The following is a 19,740-nucleotide window of genomic DNA, read 5'->3' on the forward strand; positions in this document are numbered from 1 at the left end:
TGTAAAATATATCAACACACCTATTGGAGTGTACCATGGATGTGCAGCGGGTTTAAAATATTGAACTGAAAAGCTGAAGGCATCGATTTATTCTTGTTACACAAAAAGTAAAAGAAATATAGGGAATACTGCTAAAAAAAAAGGTGGCAAAAAGGCAGTATTTAATGGTATTTTAATATCAGTTTAGGCCATTTCAACCCACTGAACAGTTTAATACATAATGACCTTATGGAAACATGATAAACAACATGTTCATGATTGAATGTTACATGCATTACCATATTCCTATGTTGAAGGGGTGGAATGTTGTTTTGGCTAACCCACTTTAGTATTTATCATTCCTACCTTCCAATGAATTATGAAATCCAGTCAATAAAAAAATATAAAAAAAACTGCTGTGAAGATAGCCATATATTGCTTTTTGTTGTAAGGCACTGTGCTGAAAGACAAACATATTTTATTCTAATCTAGTATTTTAACCTACTGTATTCTAATCTTGTGTTTTCAGTACATCACTTAATTATGTAGCTTTGTGGTAAATAAATTATAGCAGGATTTAAAGCAGGAAAACCACCTCACTCTGCCTCATACATGCCCATTATTTCTCCATAGCCTTTTGTTCCCCTCTACACTGTTCCTGTCATAACTCCCTTTAATAAATTCCTCTCCAAAACCCATCAGCACAGTTCCCTCCCTCTCTCTGGTTATTAGTCCCAAGACATTTAACAATTCTGCTTGTTTCCTTGGCCGCAGCTCAATCTCTGGCTGACTCTGGTTGGATGTGCTATGCAGGTGGAGGTAAAGATACAGTAAATACAAATGCAACAATGAAAGGCCAAATCTCCTCCATGCAAAAGAGAACGGACGTGAATATGAATGGCTTGCATGCTCCTTAATAAATTGAGACCCAGAAAACAGTTTTTGTGATGCATATGCTACCAAGTAGGTAAATGCAGGCAATAAATTAAACTTTTGAGTAGTTTTGGAAGAAATCATCCTCTCTCACAACTCTAAGTTGACATCTTGAGGGTTTTTTAGGGGGGGCGCCACATTTTGGGTGCCATACAAAAACAAAAAACCAACACACTACTTCGTGGATTGTACTAAAGTGATGTTTCAGACAAAATAAATATTTTCTAAAGAGAAAAGATAGTTAGATCTAGATATCTAGGTTTTAACTGAGGTGGAACTTGGATACCATACTTGTTAAACCAAACAGAACCACAGCTATTCAATTACATATATGTACAGTATAACAGCTTTTCTTAGACTGCAAAGCAAATGTGTCCATTGTGCAGGATTATATGCATTTAATGAGTTTGTTTACTAGCAGCAACAATCAGCAATGTTGTTTTGTACTGTAGTAACTGTTGGATTTTCAAGTCATAAAAAACACCATTATAGCTTAGTTTTTTCACACAACAAGCTCTAATGGACTGAATGTCAAAAAAGATAAACTACAGGCCCAAAAATGTGCAAAGGACATAAATCAGTCTAGTTATGGTGTCTTGTTAAAAAATTCTTCACATCAATCATGATGAAATTGCTTCTAGTTATCTCATTTGAATTTTCCTCCGCCACATTTAATATTAACTGGGCTGGGGGACACTGATCGACAGCCAGGGATCAAGAGCAAAGTTGTTGCCAAGCCAAAAACATCTAACTTGGTTAGAGTGATGTACAACTTTGTCTGCAAATCAACTGTGCTACTGTGCAGCCTACTGATCAGTCTTAAGTTGACACAAGTTAGAAGTTTGAAGTAGGCCGATACTTGAGTCAGTATCAGGACGAGCTGTTAGAGGGTCTTTCCCACTCCACCTGGTTCCTCACTGGAAAGGACATTCCCTTGCTGGAAACCTGCTGAGTTTCTGTAGCGTCTGGAGGTAAATCCCAGCTCAGTACAGGCACGTCACCACCTGTATCATTCATCATGGCATGAGAGGCAGACATGGCTTCTCCATGTAACACTGTGTTCTCACAGTGTGTCTCTCTCACACTGCTGCTGTTGTTATAGTGCAGGTTGGGCTGCGACAGACATCCGGCTTCATTGATCAAGTCTGAATTCTGTAAGGCAAAGAAGGTGTTGTTTTCACCAATCCCCAGTCCAAAGCTCTCTAGCATATCCATTACTGATGGTGTGGCCGGGCCACTGGGGGTCTCCTCATCAATAAGACTCAGCGTGGGCAAAATGTCCGCCAGCTCCGCCATCTCCATCGGCTGGATTACATCAGTGATGCTGGAAGGGAAGTCCTGTTCCCCACTGTAGGACTCCTGTGCATTCACATCTGTATATGACACCTCCAACTGTCCAACAGCAGCAGGCTCCAGTCCAGATTCGATTAAAGTGCTTGCACATTCTAATTCTGATTGGCCAATGCTTGTCAAGTCCAGAGTTGATTGGGTGCTGATGTCAACAGGGTACCCTCCCTTGGCGACGCCTTCCATTAACACCTCTTCAGGGACATCCATGATTCCTGTTGGAGCGGAGACCTCGGCAGTGACGACATTTGGTGGAGTCACACTGACTAAACTCTCTGACAGGGAAACGGTAAAGCAAACAGAAGTTAAGAGGGAGAAGTTAAAATCTTAATTTTAATCTCTTAATAGAAGCATTCCAGCTGAAGCAAGTTAATTTAGTGCTGCATATTACATCAGCAATTACTTTGACTGCAGACATTAAGAGGGCAGAGCAAGAGTAACATAGTTTCTCGTGGTGTAGATGGTGCGGACACCAGTGCTCTCTACATTTGCCTTCAATTTAGCCTCAAGCAGCTTCAATATTAGACATATTTTTGTGTTGTTGTTGTTAAATATATATTTAACATCTGCTCCTTAATGCTTCAGTAGAGATATATCATATGCAAATTTGAGGTGCCTCCTTTTATTACAACAGCGTTGTCTCAAATGGGACATTTTGTATATCTTCAGCATTATTTTACACTCAAAAAATCTTCAAACATGTCATATTTAATATCTATGGAAACCATGGGATGTTGACAAGAATTTAAATTAGTTTTTTTTTATTTTCTTGGCTGACTCAATGCTGAAAATGGTACTAGATTATAATTGGAGACATGTCCATCTACTTCCACATCATCGTTTTACCTGCAATGGCTCTCTGTGATTGTATCCGATGGGGCCATGTCAGTCTGGCAGTCAAACTCTCCTCCTCTTCCTCACCATCAGGACGTGGTGGTGGGTCTCCTCCCATCACCAGGCCTAGAGGCACCGCCCCCACCCACTGTTTGGACCGAACGCACTGTAGACAGTCCATAATCCAGCGGGCATCCCGCCACACCACATCCAGACGCTAAAGAAACAAGAAAACAGCACAAGGTGACAGTCATTAGAGGACTTCTAATAAAGAACAACAGAGGAACTGAAACAGTTAAATGAATTAATAATGGTGATTTTTCTTTACGTGAAATATTAAAAATACAAATCAGATACACTGATGGGTGAATCCAAGTAAAAGCCTTTATCTCTTATTCATTTCTCTCATTAAACTCACATTAGTCACAGAGAAAGAGATGTAGAAAAAGACAGAGAAAAGAATAATTTTTAAGCTTTGAGACAACTGGGATGTGGATTTGGAACAGCGGCTGTGACTGATACATATCAGTAAGTTGGCTAAGTTCACCTTTACATATTTGATACTGCCTTTACGATCTCACCTGTGCAAGTTCAGTGATGTGGTTCAGGCGCTCTCGGGCCTCCTGCACTTCCTTAGTGTCCAACGCCTCCCGCAGAGCCTGCTGGGCCAGATGAGTGTCCAGCTCCAGCCTCACCCAGGCCTGGCAATACTGGGACAGGAAGTCCCGATCATATGTCCAGAAGTGAACTGGTGATGAGCCAGAGTTGAGAGGAAAGAGAAATCACTACATCAAAGGTACGAGAAGAAGCCTCAGAACTCATTAGCAGACTCTAGTGTAGCTTTAGTGTGGGAATTTTCGAGAAGGGTCAAAAGAAAAGATGGATTTAAATTAGAATCAAAACAGATCCTAAAGTGGGGATGGAAAGGAGGATCAAAGGACTAATTAGATAAGAAAAAACAATAAAAGTAACTCATCTTCAAAAGACTTTAAGCATTTTACATTTTCCAACGAAACTGGCAATGGTTGAAATGCATTTCAAGGGTTGCTGGGGTTTTTTTTAGAGGTTTTTGGTTCTTTCCTGTGGTTCCTTTGAAGATGAGACACATTTATTGATCTTAATGAGATGTATGACATATGAAAAAACTCCTTTCACTTTGTTCTTATGTCATGCTCTCATTTTTTAACGTCAAAGGTCCTCAGGACACTATGCTGTTCTTAGTAAGGGAAGATTACCCTGCCAGGTAGTTTATTCTAACCTCCAAGTCCACAGTAGACCAAACATGAAGGACTTCTTACGTTATGAATCATTTTTTTTACACTTGCTCCCAGTGGCATAGCCTAGCTCCCCTTTTAGTGGCATTCTCTCTCAGCACTGCTTGAAAAACGTACTTTTGTGAGACAGATCCAGGAATCATGGACTTGTGCAACAATAGTTTTCCACCTACCCAGCTCAAAGATCTGCAGGGGCATGGTGAGGCCAGGCTCTTTGGTCCCCACCAGAGGCCAGTAGCTGGAGCTAAAGTCCTCACTGGGGGGCAGCAGCAGCAGCATGGACAGCTTGTCTCCAAACTGCACCAGCTCCCGGGTGTACACACCATACTGATATGCCTGTCAGAGACACAGTCATACAGCAGATAGAATTACAGAAATATGTCCTAATGTTATGAAAATCTGTTACGAAATCAAGCGTGACGATAAATTAGCATAAATGAAAACCTAATTGTTAAGAAAGAAGAATTTCGAGGTGTCTATTTGAAACGTTTTTTACCCTGTAGAGGGGGATGTTGAGCTTTGTCAGGAGATGAGTGACTGCGGCTCTCAGTGACCTGACGAACTCCACCAGCCCGCTGCTCTCCATCAAGCTCTCGTCCTCGCCACTCAACAGATCCTGAGCGCTGCCATTGGCCGTGGTGTAAACATGACTCTGGAGCCATTCCCACTCCTCTCTATCACACAATGACAATGCATTAAAAAAAAAAACATAAGTAAGGGAAGATGTCACTCCTGAGACAATTTAGGTACAAAAACCTATAAGGATGAGTGCATCCAATTTCAGCAGCTAACTGTCAAATCTTGCATATTGGTTTTCTAGAACGCCAGAAGGCAGCAACTGTGATGCAGTATGCTTTTATAAATACCCAGCAACAGTGTAAAGTATACATAATTTGCTGTTGATGAGCTAAAATAAAAGATAATTTTTCTTAACTAATCATTTGGCACATTGTATTTTGTGCTGGGCTGCCAAAGTTTAATGTGTGAACTGTGTTACCTGGACACGTGGGCATTGTGTCGGACCCGTGTGTGGCAGAGTAGATTGGGCAGCCTCTGTGGCACCAGGACCCTGATCTGTTCCACTGAGCTGCACAGTTTCAGGATGCCCACGTACAGACCCGGCTGGGTCCACTGAATGCTATGCCTGTGGAAGGACAGCTTCTCCTGGAGAACAGAGAGAAATAGATATTATGTTGAAAATTTTAAGAGATGTTAATAGGATATAATGTTTAGAGGCCTTTTATTTACAGTCTCATTTTGTTTTTCATTTGGTTGGCTAATTTGGTTTAGACTTGCCAAATGAATTCCAATATTTTTTCGTTCAGTTGCACAAGAGAGAAAAACACGGCTCAATAATTGTCAGGAAAGTCAATACACACAGTCACTATGCACTCAGTGCTCAATACATTCTGTTGCACATAGCTGCTGCTCTGTGTCATTGATGTTAGACTCGCTCTGTTTGTTTCTCTTTCACTCACACACACAAACCCAGGTTCACCTTGAGCTGCTCATAGAGCATGTCCATGGCAGTGGGCTCAGGCAGTAGAGGAGTTCTGCTGCGGTTCTTTTCCAGACGAGCCAGGGGCATCCAGTGGAGCGGAGGGTCAGGAGGGCTTCGAGCGGAGCGGACAAGTCAGTGTGAAAGTGAAAAGCAACCATATAGAACTACCTATGAGTGTGATTGATTCATAATGTTTGTCATAACATGGCTTGATATCCTGAAAGTATGATTCTGCATGTGTGCTAAGCAAGCCCAGCCTGATGCCTGATTAGGTTATTAAAGTATCTCCTTTGGGCAAGGTTGATTCGGATTTGGGTCAGTCTAAAGCATGTAGATTTTGAAAATGTTCGTTTCATTGGGGGTCAGGGCGACATGACTAAGAAACTGAGTGACAAATTGGAGACAGTGGAAACAGAAGGCAGAGGTTAAACCTCTCTTGATGCTGTATGCTCTTTGTGAGAGGGAGAAAAATGGTCTGATGGGGATTAACAGAATGTAACAAAAGAGTCTTTCTCACCCAGGAGGGTTTGGGAACTCCTTCAGAGTCACTAGTAGTACATTGCCCTGCCGGTCTTTCAGAGGTTCATAATACACCTGGCCCAGGTCTTCTGTTCCCAGGGAGGACTGAAGGCAGAGAAATGTGGAGAGGTAAAATAGAAACACGACAATGAATAAATTTGAGGTTATTAGGGATTAATGCATTGAAACACAGGTTCTGGGGTTACATGGAGGTAGAGATAAAATGAGGCAGAAGCAAGAAAAGTGGGGGGAAGAAGAGATGTAACAAGGTAATTAAAATTGCAATTAACTGTTTTTGATGCTTCTTATCAGGCAGAATAAGCCGCTTAACTTCCTACCTGCAGCTGGGAAACAGCTTTTAAAATGTTGTGCCTGTTCTGAAGGAGGGAGGAGGGAGATGAATGAGCAGAGGAAAGGGCCTGCTGGAGCCAGGGCACTTGTTGCCATGCACAGGACAACTACAAGAACACAATGACATTCGATTTTAAACTGCAATTCACACAGAAAATTAAATATCCTTCATTCTGAATAATTGATTTAGTAGAAAAAAATGAATTAAATAATGGAAGACTACAGTGACTACATGTGTAATGTAATGACTGTGTTCCAAATGGATTTACAAGGTACCAACAATGCATCTGTATACATGAGTCTACTGATGGTTCACCTTGGCAAACCAAAGGAAGTCCTGGGTGATGGAGGTGGAGCAGCACTGGATCTCCACCAGTGGGAGTTGATCTTCAGCTGTCAACAGGATGTTTTCCTTGTGGTAGCACACTGTTGCCAAGTATACGCCCCTAATGAGATTGATATAAGAGACACAGAACAAAGATAAATTACAGATAAATTCAACAACAGTTACTCTATTTCTGTGTTACAGTCACAATACTTTCACTTATCAATGTCAATACTGACTATAAAATGTAAACAATAAAGTAAACAATAAAACTGCTGCTGTTAATTTTGACATTGTCCAGTGGATTTTCAAACTGTCTCATCAGATGAAAATTAGAGAAAGTACAGTCTATAATACTTCAAGTGAAGTAAAAGCATGAAATCAATTTTCATCTATTGGATGGAATTTTGAATACTTTGATCCCCTGACATTTCATCTAGCGCCATCATCAGGTCAAAATTTCTGTCTGTCCAATAGTTTGTTTTTATAACCAAATACCTGCCAAACTAATGACAATCCCATCAGACTGAGCTGTATTATATGATTAGTGCTAATTAGCAAATGTTACCATGCTAACACACTAAACTAAGCACAACCTCACAGAGAATGGCTGTGGACTCTTTTTCTTGTTTGAATACATTTATATTCAAATCATGCTGTTATCACATTAGCTGGAAATAATTCTTATTTCAAATAATGCAAATGATGTTTGTGTCTACATTCAAAAAGCAATTCCTTCAAACTGCCATGTTTAGAATAATCTATGCAGTGGTTTCAAAGCACAGTTGTTCATATTCATGCAGTTACTACTCAGGAACTGTCTCGTTTATCCACTGTGAGCTACTGTGGTGAAAGTCATCCATTGAATTCTTGAGGCAGCGAGAGGCATTTATCAGTCCCTTTCCACAGTCCAGTCATTTCAACCAGCGTCATCCTGTTCAAAAGAACTCTTCACTAATCTTGAGGCTACATCAGCTTTAATGTGACTACTGTTCTTTTTCAATAACTGTAACAGGTAAGAGTTTAGACTTATACTTTGTAGTCTACACTCTTGTAATCGCATCACATTTAATCCGTCACTCCCCATACCCTTCAGGCACAGTGGGACAGGTAAGACAGATGGAACGCTACCTCTGTAGGAGGCGAACAAACTTGGTGGCGGACTGGAACAGTTGTTTGATGCCTCGAGACATAGACATACGCTTGCTGGGACTCTGGGGCTTAGATCTCTCTGTGGAGTAGAGGGGAAAAGGACCAGAAGGGATGAGAATCACTTTATCTACCAAAGTACATTCACTGTGCACACACAAGATATTTGACTGGGTAATAGTACCTATGCAGAATCCTCTGTAATGTGGTTCTCTGGCATCTTCCAGCAGTTTCCTCACTAGACCCTCATGGTTTCTGAACTGCGACTTCACACCGATGCATTCTCTCCAACCTGCGAAGGAAGAAAGAGAGTTATGCAATTAGGGAAAATCATTCGTATCTGCTTTTTCGTATCTTGGTGATTAGGAGACCAGTATGATTGCATGAGAGACCATCTGTGAGCTGTGACTCTAAAAGTTTCAATGCTGATTCATTCTGAGCTGATGAAACTAGTTGAATCTGAATTTCAAGTTAGATTGTGTTGTCTAACTGATGCTTCAACATGCTGAACATCACTAATGTATATTGATATTGATATTTTTTGTCTCTATTCTCTATTTAAAATACATTGTGTGGAATTTTTTTGCTTCATTGCACAGTATAAAGTGGAAAGTTACACTAAGTAATGCAGTGAGATAGAGGGAAAGGCATGCAAGAAAGATCATGAGCTGAATTCAAACTCACAGCAGGTACAAGGCCCATTGACTCACAGTGACATCTTTAATCCTCCACATTTTAATAATTCATTAATCTACCAACCATGAGTGGATTCTATTCCTTACACATTAAGCTTGATGTCAGCCAAGTAATTTCATTACACAGAGACAGAGAGAAAAAGAATGGAGCCATTTCGAAGTAGTAGGTCCACATTCATCAAAGTTTTGCAATTCAGTATACTCACTGGAGGGGGCAGCGCTGACTGGAGTAGAGCACTGAGGCGGGCCCCATCCTTTCACATTGTAGGCACTCACTCTCACAAAGTAATGCACTCCCTGCATTTGAAGAAACAAATGCAGACCACCAAATTATCACCATTCATTAACCTTATGAATCTGAGTCGTCCATTCCGGGACAAAGAAATCATGTACCACTCTCATTATTAATTCATCTGATTAAAGGTATACTATGCAGGATTTTCCTAAAAATTATGTATAGATTCATAAAAAAGTGATCCATCTCAATCATCACTTATGACCTGCTAGAAGTGTGTGGCGGTGTATTTATCTGCAGAGACTCTGCCCTCTGCCTGTATTTTCTTATTTTCTTATTATTTTACTCTGTTTGGTTCGTTTCTGGGCATCAATCTTTCGGCAGTGGTTGTGTAGCTCTCAGTCAAAAACAGCGTGCAGGGTGTGAGGTTGGGACTCGTGGCGTAGTAACCAGGTTACATCTCTGTCTCTGTCTCTCTCCTCTGCTTACTCTGCTCTCTGTCTCTGTGTCATGGATGTATAAAGAGCTGCAGGTCTGTGTGTCTGCTCAACTGAAGGCGGGGCTGAGCTACACACGCGCAGAGCAGAGAGGCCACAGTGGACAGGATTAAATCTCTGCGTTCACACAAAATACGGAGATGCGGCACCATCCTGCAGGGTTGTGCAGAGGTGTGGGTGTGTTTATTTGTGCTTTAGAACGTCACTGTCATGAAACAATCAGAAAATAATGTTTTATTTATCTGATTCACGGCTTTGTTCTGGCCTGCGCCGCTAGCTCTCTTCATTCACTCTCTAGCTAACTTGACTACAACTGCTCGCTTCATTCTCACGCTCTGATGTCGAGCCGAGGAGGAGGGGCCAACTTTGAATGCTATGTGTTTACAAACACCAACCGACAAATCCTGCATAGTGTACCTTTAAGTAAGCCAGTTGAGTGGGATAAGTGTTCTCTTAGGGGAAGTGGTTCAGTACAGTAGATGATGACAGGGGAGCAGTCTGTGTTTGGGTCAAGAGCTATTGAGTGTGTATTATATGTGTGTGCATGATTACATGCCCCCTAAACTATTTATATAAATACATATATATGAATAGTTTAGGGAGCATATATAAGAATGTACCTGTGTATATCTTTGTATGTGTTTGTAATTAGCATATGTGGATGTCCTGATGTGTGTGTGTGTGTGTGTGTGTGTGTGTGTGTGTGTGTGTGGGTGCTGGATGTCTTACTGCTGTGAGTCCTTTGATGCTATAGGAGGGGTTCTTGGTCTCTGTAACTTGGCCTGAGCCAAGGATGCGTTTGAAGCTGGCTGAGGTGCTCCATTCCACTGTGAACACAAAACAATCTCACTGACAGATGATCTTCTGGCTTTACTCAAAACCACCATAGGGGACAACTAAGGATTTGCGTGTTTACAGTTGTGAGAACTTGCAGTTCCTAGGCTCAATCTACCCTTGGCTAAAGTATGACATTTTTGCAGTTGTAAAATTGAGTAACAAAAATAAAGAAGCCAAACGAGATGCATAAATATAGAGCTTTTATACCTGTCAGCCTAAATGTTTGAGACTTTGATTATACTCAGTTCTCCATTAATTCCTTTATATATCCATCATGCCTCTGTTCATGTTTCTATCATAGCTCTTATTAACCCATCTATTGATTCACCCCTCCACCCATCTGTCCATCAATAATATATTACAGTAAAGTGTTGTCATGCAACACCTACCTCTGTAGCGGGTGATGAGCCCCATGGCGTCACCCTCCGGCTCTTTGATCGCCACAAACAGAGAGGATGTGCTGGTCACCAGTATGGACACATGATTGGGAGGGCCAGGGAGCTCTGGGAGAAACATGTGAAAGACAGACAAATGTTCAAAATGAGCACTACTCAATTCTCATACTACAACAACAATAAATGTACTGTACTGTATTTGGTCTGACCAAACTCTATCCTATTCAAATATCAGTAATCTTTATTAATAGTTTACTACAGGTCAAGGACAACCACAACCACAGGTTAACAAATTAATAAGAATCTAGCTCTCCTTGCACCTAACCCAACCTAACCAACCATCCAACCTAACTGGAGCAGCAGGGTTGCTGGTAAAGTTTAGAGGATCTTCTTCTTGAGCTCTATGTTTCGTCAAGACACTGAATCTTCATCAGCTCTGTGAATAGAGCTAGTGAAAGGAGTTTCCCTAAAGGGATCAGTTAACTGTCATAATATTAGTAATACAATAGTAACCTCACCACTATTCTGATAAAAGATGAATTTCTGCATTGTGTTCTGCTCCTTGATTATAGCCCACAGGGTTTTTGTAGTTTGCTCAAATTAAGTTGTTACCAAAGTGAATAGATTAAATCATAGGCCTCAGACAAAAATGCATTTATATTTTACATTTTAAGCATTAGCTGACCATCCAGACAGATTTGTAATGAAAGAAAACTTAGTTTTACTGCACTCCGAAAAGAAGAGCCAGGGCCTTATTACCCTTACAATGACACTGTGATCACAAAATAGTCAGGGAAGGGAAGTGCTTGAAAAAGAAATTAAATGAGAGCTAAGGAGAGACATTTATATGGAGCAATTACAATAAGTACAGTTTCAACCACTGGAGCCAGAAGGGAGAAGACTTGACACTGCACAAGGAGTTGGTGCAGAGAGAGGAAAGCTAAGAGGCCCAAAATGGCTGAACACAGGTTCCAACAAGGCCTCGAAGATATTCACAGGTGTGGATCTCTAAGCATATATCTACTAGCACCAAGGTTTTGAATTTGATAAAAGCAGCCACTGGCAGGATGGAGGGTGTGGGAGAATTTGGAAAGCCTGATGACAAGGCAATCTGCTGAATTTTGGATGAGTTGAACAGGGATGGATGGAGATTTTTAAAAAGGCCAGCTACTGTAGGAGTTGCAAGAGCCCAGATGGGAATTTGGTAAAACTTAAGCAAGAAGTTAGGCTGAATACCTGATCACTGTGGTCTTGTCAGCAGTGATGGACGGGCTTTGTGGAGGATAGTTGTAAAAAAAAAAAACAACCTCTTCTTGTATCTTATTGTATTCTATAATACTGTATTATTGTATCTTGTTGAGACTGAGTTTCAACAAGGAAGAAAAAAAATACCAGTGCAAAAATACCAGTACTAGCAACTAAGGACTGCAGCAAAACAAGCCTGTGACCTCATTTGTGTCCCAAGGCACGGTTTAAGAAATGCCATAAGCTGACCTAAGACCACTGACCTGTGTTTTGGAAGTTCTGCTTCATTCGGCAGTACAGTTGCAGCCTGAGGCTCCAGAGGCGGATCTGTCTGTGAACGTCAGCCTGTGCCTGAGGCCCTGCCCCTGCCTTCCTCAATAACTCCTTCTTCCTCTCCTCCACACGTTTACCTGCCAGTTCCACCAGAGCATCCAGCTTGAGTGCCCATTCCGCTGGTCGGCTCACTGATGAGGAAATACAGTCGAGAAAAACGTAGAGAGCAAGAGAAAGGACAGAACCTGAATATGATTTGCATTTCATTAAAGTGAAGCCTTACAACAGAATTTAAAAACCATCCAGTCCCAAAAGATTGATGTTTTTACTAAAGCAAATTCAGTTTATATGTAGTTGCACAAATGTATTATACACATTTTCACACATTTCACAACACATAATGATATTTTTCAAACTTAACACTCACAAACAGGGTTATGTCTGGCTCCCGCCTTTGTCAGCACATGGAGCAGAGGGGAGTTGTGGGTGAGGGCAGCTACGTCCAGGGGGACCAGGCCCTGTTCGCTCACCCTGTTCACCCCCTTCTCCCTGTCTCTCTCCCAGTCCTTCTCTTTCTTCTCTCCTCTCTCCCATATACTTGCTCCTCCTCCTCCTCCTCCACAGTTGGTGTGGTCTCTGGACAGCAGGCTTTGTACCGCCAAAGTGTCCTCATTTTCCACTGCCTCCCACAGGGTCTTGTACTAATGGGGAGCAGGGAATAGGGTGCAGTGCCAGGGGTTGGGAGAAAGACAGAGGAAGAGGGTTCATACTAAAAGAGAAATGTATTTTATGAGGTAGAGATGCTGTACAAGGAAAGAGCCAGTGGACGTAAATCAAACCATAAACCAGACCAGAAGTCTAGCCTGGAATAAAGAACTCATAGTGACACAGAGTCAGCATGTAATGCCAAAGAAAGATCTCATAATTTCTGTCACAATAACCAGACTTCCCCTCAAAATGACAACCAAATATCTTACAGCATCTGCAGACTTGCCGAGGTGTTTGGGTGCGTCTGTATCCCCGCCGACAGATGACTCTCCACCCCTCAGTCTGACGGACAGGTTTCTATAGATACGTTTGGGTGAGACAGGACCCAGAGAGCGCCGGCGCTGGGGTGGGTTCCTCATGGATACAGACATGACAAGAGAGGAGAGGACAGGAGAAGAGAGGAGGGGGAGAGGAGTATGAGCAGAGGGAGCACAGGAAGACAGAGGATGGCTGAAGAGGGAGAAATTGCAGGAGGTGTGATGGATTGGTTAGCTCATGGACAGAGTGATTAGGGCCCCCAACCTAAGAGCCATACAGGGGGAAGATGGGATGAGGAAAGAGGCATTGGAAACAGAGAAACGAGAACTTGGGGAGAATGTGGAGAGTGTGAGGAAAGTCATTAGAAACCTGCAGCAGTGTATAGCAGGGGAATAAGGGTGAAAAATACAAAGAGGGGAAATGAAAAAAAAACAGAATATACAGTCAGGCTCACATAGATTCTTCTACAGTAAAAGGCAATTTTCTGCCGACTTGAAGGGTGAGTATTAGGCTGAGCTGAGTAGTGCTGTTGTGTGGGTGGATAAATGGATAAAAGTTACAACGCCTGTACACAGTAGATGAAAAATGCCTTAAAGCGTTTATTTTTGTGCCTTGTACTACTCTCCCTTCAGTTCTTCTTTTAAGTGACGTGGGTTTTATTTGCTCTGAATAGTCTCTCAGTGCAAAAGTGACCGATCCATCAATCTAATTAACTAAAGAAAAGCAATCTCATATAGAAGAGCCAAAATTCTTTCCTTATAATAAATATGAATCTCCTCATATCATCAGCTTCATCATCACTGATACTGTAATGATGGCTCATTATAGATTACATTACCTTTTCATCATTGCAATCAGTTACTTTTGTGCCTGAAAATCTGACTTATTATTTTTCTTTTTCAACACTTGGAGCAAAATGCAGTTTGGCAGAGCTTTTTCTCCCTTCCTCGTCAGTCAGCAAGTCGTTTCTTTCATTTGTCACTGTCTTTCTTCTCTTTCCCTCGTTCTCTCCTCTCTTTTCGCAGCCCTACAGTTTGGAGTGATTTTCACGTCGCTTCGGTTTACATCACACCCCGAGCATTCAGATCTGAAGAGCATCTTTGGAGAGAAAAGGGTACTCAAACTCTATCATCTCTGTCATCGCTCCCTCTCTCGTCACCACTTCCCCATCTCCCATTCCCAGTGTTTTTTGTTTGTTTTTTTAATTTCCTCTCGCTATCAAGTCAATTCCTGGTTTACTGAGTAGTCCACTGTCCTTGTGTGAAAGTGAATACTCCCCTGGTTGGTGCTAGCTGAGGACAGAATATGAGGGCCCTGGCCACAGTGACGCCACATTTCAGTGACACATTGTACCTGCTACCTCACAGGCTTAGACAGTACCTGCACCTGCACCTGTCTACATGCAAGGATGCGGGGGTATAGGGGTAATACCAGCCATTGTTATTGGTATAGTTTCTCCCTGTTTGTTGATTATGTCTTACATCAGCTATGAAAAGTGCTGATGAGACAGCCGAGGGAGGAGATTAGCTTGTTTGCTTTTTTGGAGGCATCACAAAGATAAGACAAGGCAAAACACCTGGGAGAAGAAAAAAAAGTGTTCTCAAAGCGTGCTAGTACTGCAGCGGAGACAATATGAGTTATATGAGCAGGGTAGTGCTACGCATGTAAAAAGACACACACACTATGTGTTCATTGTGGTTTCATTGCACGTCAGTTTCTGCTATGTGTCAGGCTGTGGTGATAATGGGTTTTCTTTTTAGTCTCACTACTGTGGCCCACATGATGAGACTCATGCTGCATATTTGCACATAGGCTGTTTTTGCTAAGTGCTGTGGCTGAAAGGTTCAGCAGTGCATGGAAACAACTAGTGACTAATATTTCTAATCCCCCAGGAAGTAATGCATTACATTCGTTTGTGTAAACAAAGCACAGAGAGCATTGCCTTCATGGGTTACCAAACAGTGCCAAAGATATTACAGCACTTTATTTCCCTCCAAAAAAGCATTTTGCGCATTGCAGTTATGTGTCATATATTATTAAGGGACAAAAATTACAACAGGCAACATAAAAGGCCATGTACAGATGATGATAGCCTTTATTTTCTACATTAAACCAAAGACAGGCAATTGATGTTTCAACATGCCAGGTTTATGAGCATCTATCTCATCTCAAAAGTATTTTTTAATTAAAGTTTTTACAAGATAAAAAAGCATCATAAACTATACAACTACAATTTTACATACTTTTTTTAATTTTAGATTTATTGTAATCCTATCAATAGAATAGATTACATGTTTGCTAAACTGAAGGATAAAAAACAGAAATAGCCATCGTAGAGAGATACATCAAGTATGATACGACCAAAAGTACAGAGACACAGAATGTAGTGATGAGCTGCTGTGTGCATTTAGTACAACAGGTGAACATCTACGCCCTGAATGAGCGAAGAGTTTTTATGTTCTTACCGTCGGTCGACGCTTTCACTTCAATCGGCCTTTTCCGTGACGCTGAAGCGGTGCATCGACATGATCTTTCTCCATAAACGACTGCCTACTGATCTTTTTTAATCCATCGTACCGACTTCAGAAGTTTTCACCTCTGAGGGTGAGGCGCACCTGAACGTAACACCCGAGCGACGGACTACCGCGTCTCCTGCACGCACGCACGCACGCACGCACACACACACACACACACACACAGACACAGACACACACGCCCGTCTTCCTTGTTCCGCCCTCTTCCTACTTTATCTCATTTAATTTCTAAGAATCAACTTTTTTTTAAAACTACAACTTGTGTTAACACAAACTTTAAGGCTTTAAAAGGGTTAAACTATTCCAAATAATCCAGGATATTATAGCCCCAGTGTGGTTTACAGTTTTGATACAGCCTATCTTAAAATGCACGATAGGATATTTATAAAGGTTTATAGTATTTCTAGTAAGAGGCAAGAGATTAGGTAGTGTAAATGTTTTATTAATAATTAATAGTGAATGTTGGACTACCTATTGCTTCTGAGGAGTGAAGTAGCTTTATGTTACCAATTAGTCAACACAGCACTGCTTTCTTCAGTATCCATTGCAGTGAGATATATACAGGCTAGTTGTTGGCATTCTGATGTGTCATTATTACCTTTAACTACGAAATATAGCTGTTACTAACATGACCTGTAAACGTTGTTATTGGATGCAGTATGTTACAATAATGTGAGCAGAGTGCTATTGTGAGGAAGTGTGGGTTGAGCTGGAAAAAGGTATTGAGCTATATTTAGGGTAGCTTGACACCTCCAGAGATGCCTGCTGTATGTAGCTGAGTGACAGGAAAAAAAAGATCAGTGGAAAATGTTACTTACATAATCTATTAATGCATTTCACACTACGGACTCTGATCTGTGTGTGTACAGAAGGTGAATATGAGTGAATATATGAAGTGTTTGTGTGTGTGGGAGAGTTACACACAGGAAGTGGTTCAAGATGATCAAGCCAAATGAGAGAGAGGGAAAGGCCAAGCAATGATGTGAAAAATGTTTGCATGTTAAGTCTCCACTTGTGCTCAGACAGAAAGTGAATCCATTTGTCTCTGTGCTTTATTGGCCCCTGAAGAATTGTCTACGTGAAATAGCTGTCAAATAAAGTTGAGAGATATGCATTGGCTCCCACCTGAAAGGGGCTCTCTGTCTCTTTCCATTGGTCTCTCTCTCTCTCTCTCTCTCTCTCTCTCTCTCTCTCTCTCTCTCTCTCTCTCTCTCTCTCTCTCTATCTATCTCTCAGGGGCCAATAAAACTCACAGACTGATGGATTTCACTCCTCCTCAAGTACAAATGGCGACTTTAGAAAAAAATATTTTCCACCTTCTTGTCGTCTGCTACTCTTCTTAGTCAACCAAACAGGGCTTTAGCCACTTCCTGCACACATAGTTCTAACACCATACGCTTATCCTCCACTATGTTTGCTGCAGCACAGCAGACTTATCAAACGCTATATTGTAGACCAAGAAACTGAGAGATTGGCCCACAGCACACACTTGTGCACACTCATGCACACTGTCACACAGAAACAAACATTGAGGCAGAGCTGAACTGGCTACACTTATAGACTTATTTTTCTATCATACACTAGATTTAATGTGCAGTGAACTCTGTTTAAGTAGATGTAGAGAGAGATTATAAATCGACATCTTGGTAGTGGTTGATACTCGCCCCCACACTCCTATCATCAGATAGTTGCCGAGAGGCTTTTGTTGTCATGGTGATAACAAAATTGTGGCCTTCACTGTTAAATGATACTGCAAAACAAACTCATGCATCCCGCTACACCCTCACAGCATATTATTCAGCAATGACAGTCCTTGGAGGATAAATTGATGCTGATACATCATTTTGAGGATGATCATGTATAACTTTTGCTCAAAAATATGTTATCATCCTACCCTTTATCTTTATAGACTTTGATATAAACTTTGATAGCACTAATGCATAAATAACTGAGCTTCACTGTAGAACAACAAGCCAAGAAGAAACGTTGGAGCTAAAAAGCTGTCCAGGTAATACAAGTGAAAAAAGTGTAAATGTGATGGAAAGGCAAAAATTTGCATTATAAGTTTTAAAAGGCATATGAAATAGCATCAGCATGTGCCCCAATCACTGGCAACAGTAGTTAACATAATATACACATTGATAAAAAGGCAGTCTCTCTTTTATTTTACATTTCTTATAATTACATGTCCCCTGTTACTCTATTTTAGTGGCGTCCCAGATGCACCATCTTTATTGCTTATGAATGGCACAAACATATATGATAAGAAATGTAATAATAAACTTATAAAAATATATTGGTGTGGTTTAAACTCAGATATTTTCAGTGCTGGTATTGCTTCTCACTAATTTACCCTTCAAGGTATTATTGTTGCTATGAATAACGATAACAAGTCTCTAAAATATGTTGTTAATTTTTATCTTTTTCCCCTCACTTCACTTAATTCTCTTGGCATAACAAACAATAAAAAAAGAAAATGCTCTATGTAAGATATTCTTAGAAGTTATTTGAAGAAACCTAGTGGACTAATTAATTGAATTGCCTTCATATATATTTTTTTTGCAATTTCTATTTTATTTTAAAATACTTATCCGGCTTTATTTTGTGTTAAAAATGTTATCAGTACTCATGACTTATGTGTGCTTTTATCGTTCCGTAAAGTTTAGTGGCATCTAGCGGTGAGGTTCAGATTGTAACCCCTCGCCCTCACCCCTCCCTTTCAAACGTGTAGGAGAACATACGGTGGCCGCGAAACTCGCAAAAAACGCGAAAGGCTCCCTCTAGAGCCACTGTGTAGTTTGTCCGTTCTGGGCTACTGTAGGAACATGGCGGTGCAACATGGTGGGGGCGGGCTCCGTGGAAGACGACCCGCTCATGGATGTATATTGAGCACTCAATACATCCATGGACCCACTCCCTATTTAAAGATGAAGGGCTCACTTTAAAGTAACGAAAACATAAAGATTGTTAAAAGATTGGGGTGATTAAAAAAATGCGCAACACCCTGTGGAGCTAACCTAGCGTAGATTTTCATTAGCTAACGTCACATAATTTACTAGTTTAGTGGTTACCTAAGTTAGTTGACTAAAGCTATGTAATGTAATGCATTCTCAATAGTTGGGTAATTTTAAAAGAAGAAAACAGTGCCACGTAATGTCTGTTATTGAGGAGGATGACAAGTTGGAGGGCAAGAATTAGTCAAGCTGTGTATTAACTGTATAGCTAACGTGAGCTAGCTAGCGAACTATTTAATTCACTGCTATGAGCTAACCTAGCATGGATTTTCATTAGCTAACGTTACACAATTTACTAGTTTAGTGGTTACCTAGTTGACTAAAAGTATGTCATGTAATGCATTCTCAATAGTTAGGTAATTGTAAAAGAAGAAAACTTCCACTTAATGTTTGTTATTGAGTTTAATTCACCCGCCTCAGTTGCATTTTTCTAAATTGCAACTTAATAGGCCATGGCCTGCGTTTTTTTTAAAGGTGAAACGATCAAAATGACGAGTGTGGATATCATTTATGACAAGACCCACTTCAGACATGACCCAAAATGGAGCGGCCGCCTGGGGCCTGCAGAGGGGGGCGGACTGCTCCTATGTGTGGCCTGTGTCATTGAAATGCTGGAGAGTGACGATATTGCAGTGAGTAATGTGTGATGTAGTTGTTACATCCTATTTTCATAGAAAGCTTTTCTCCATCCACAATGAATCATTCTACTGCTAAACGTTTACTTGTTTGAATGATGTATGTTAAGCTTTAGGTATGTTTAATTCTTCAGCATTTCCT

The 19,740-nt window shown here is 41.0% G+C and overlaps 2 protein-coding genes across 6 annotated transcripts in view; one reads left to right on the forward strand and one right to left on the reverse strand.

The window, feature by feature from the left end:
- Positions 1-156: 156 nt before the first annotated feature.
- LOC122967699 (ankyrin repeat and fibronectin type-III domain-containing protein 1-like) lies at positions 157-16,086 on the reverse strand. Its single transcript, XM_044332476.1, has 19 exons — positions 15,881-16,086; positions 13,367-13,784; positions 12,817-13,090; positions 12,380-12,580; positions 10,866-10,979; positions 10,369-10,466; positions 9,114-9,204; positions 8,397-8,504; positions 8,195-8,294; positions 7,055-7,184; positions 6,726-6,845; positions 6,386-6,492; positions 5,866-5,980; positions 5,365-5,531; positions 4,864-5,041; positions 4,541-4,703; positions 3,675-3,841; positions 3,106-3,310; positions 157-2,534 (listed from the first exon to the last, which is right to left on the reverse strand). The coding sequence occupies exons 2-19, from the start codon at positions 13,526-13,528 to the stop codon at positions 1,783-1,785; spliced, it is 3,252 nt and encodes a 1,083-aa protein (XP_044188411.1). The 5' UTR covers positions 13,529-13,784; positions 15,881-16,086; the 3' UTR covers positions 157-1,782.
- A 2,664-nt stretch (positions 16,087-18,750) lies between these two features.
- Positions 18,751-19,740, forward strand: part of LOC122966882 (meiosis inhibitor protein 1) — a 61,282-nt gene continuing 60,292 nt past the window's right edge. For 3 of the 5 annotated variants that reach the window (XM_044331248.1, XM_044331250.1, XM_044331251.1), the window contains exons 1-2: positions 18,945-19,136; positions 19,438-19,595. In XM_044331248.1, the coding sequence (XP_044187183.1) occupies positions 19,103-19,136; positions 19,438-19,595 (192 nt within the window). In that variant the 5' untranslated portion in view covers positions 18,945-19,102. Of the gene's footprint in view, positions 18,896-18,943; positions 19,137-19,437; positions 19,596-19,740 lie in introns of those variants that run through there. The other 2 variants (XM_044331249.1, XM_044331252.1) reach the window with 2 other exon arrangements.

The sequence above is a fragment of the Thunnus albacares genome, chromosome 17 (genome assembly GCF_914725855.1).
Source record: "Thunnus albacares chromosome 17, fThuAlb1.1, whole genome shotgun sequence".
Lineage (NCBI taxonomy): Eukaryota > Metazoa > Chordata > Actinopteri > Scombriformes > Scombridae > Thunnus > Thunnus albacares.

Bases quoted from the DNA above. Each gene is read 5' to 3' on its own strand.
- LOC122967699 (XM_044332476.1), bottom strand. From the start codon at position 13,528: ATGTCTGTATCCATGAGGAACCCACCCCAGCGCCGGCGCTCTCTGGGT. The intron at 10,980-12,379 runs GTCAGTGGTCTT...TGTTTCTCCCAG, and splicing joins GCAGAACTTCCAAAACACAG to AGCTCCCTGGCCCTCCCAAT. The intron at 7,185-8,194 runs GTAGCGTTCCAT...CAATCTCATTAG, and splicing joins TTTGTTCGCCTCCTACAGAG to GGGCGTATACTTGGCAACAG.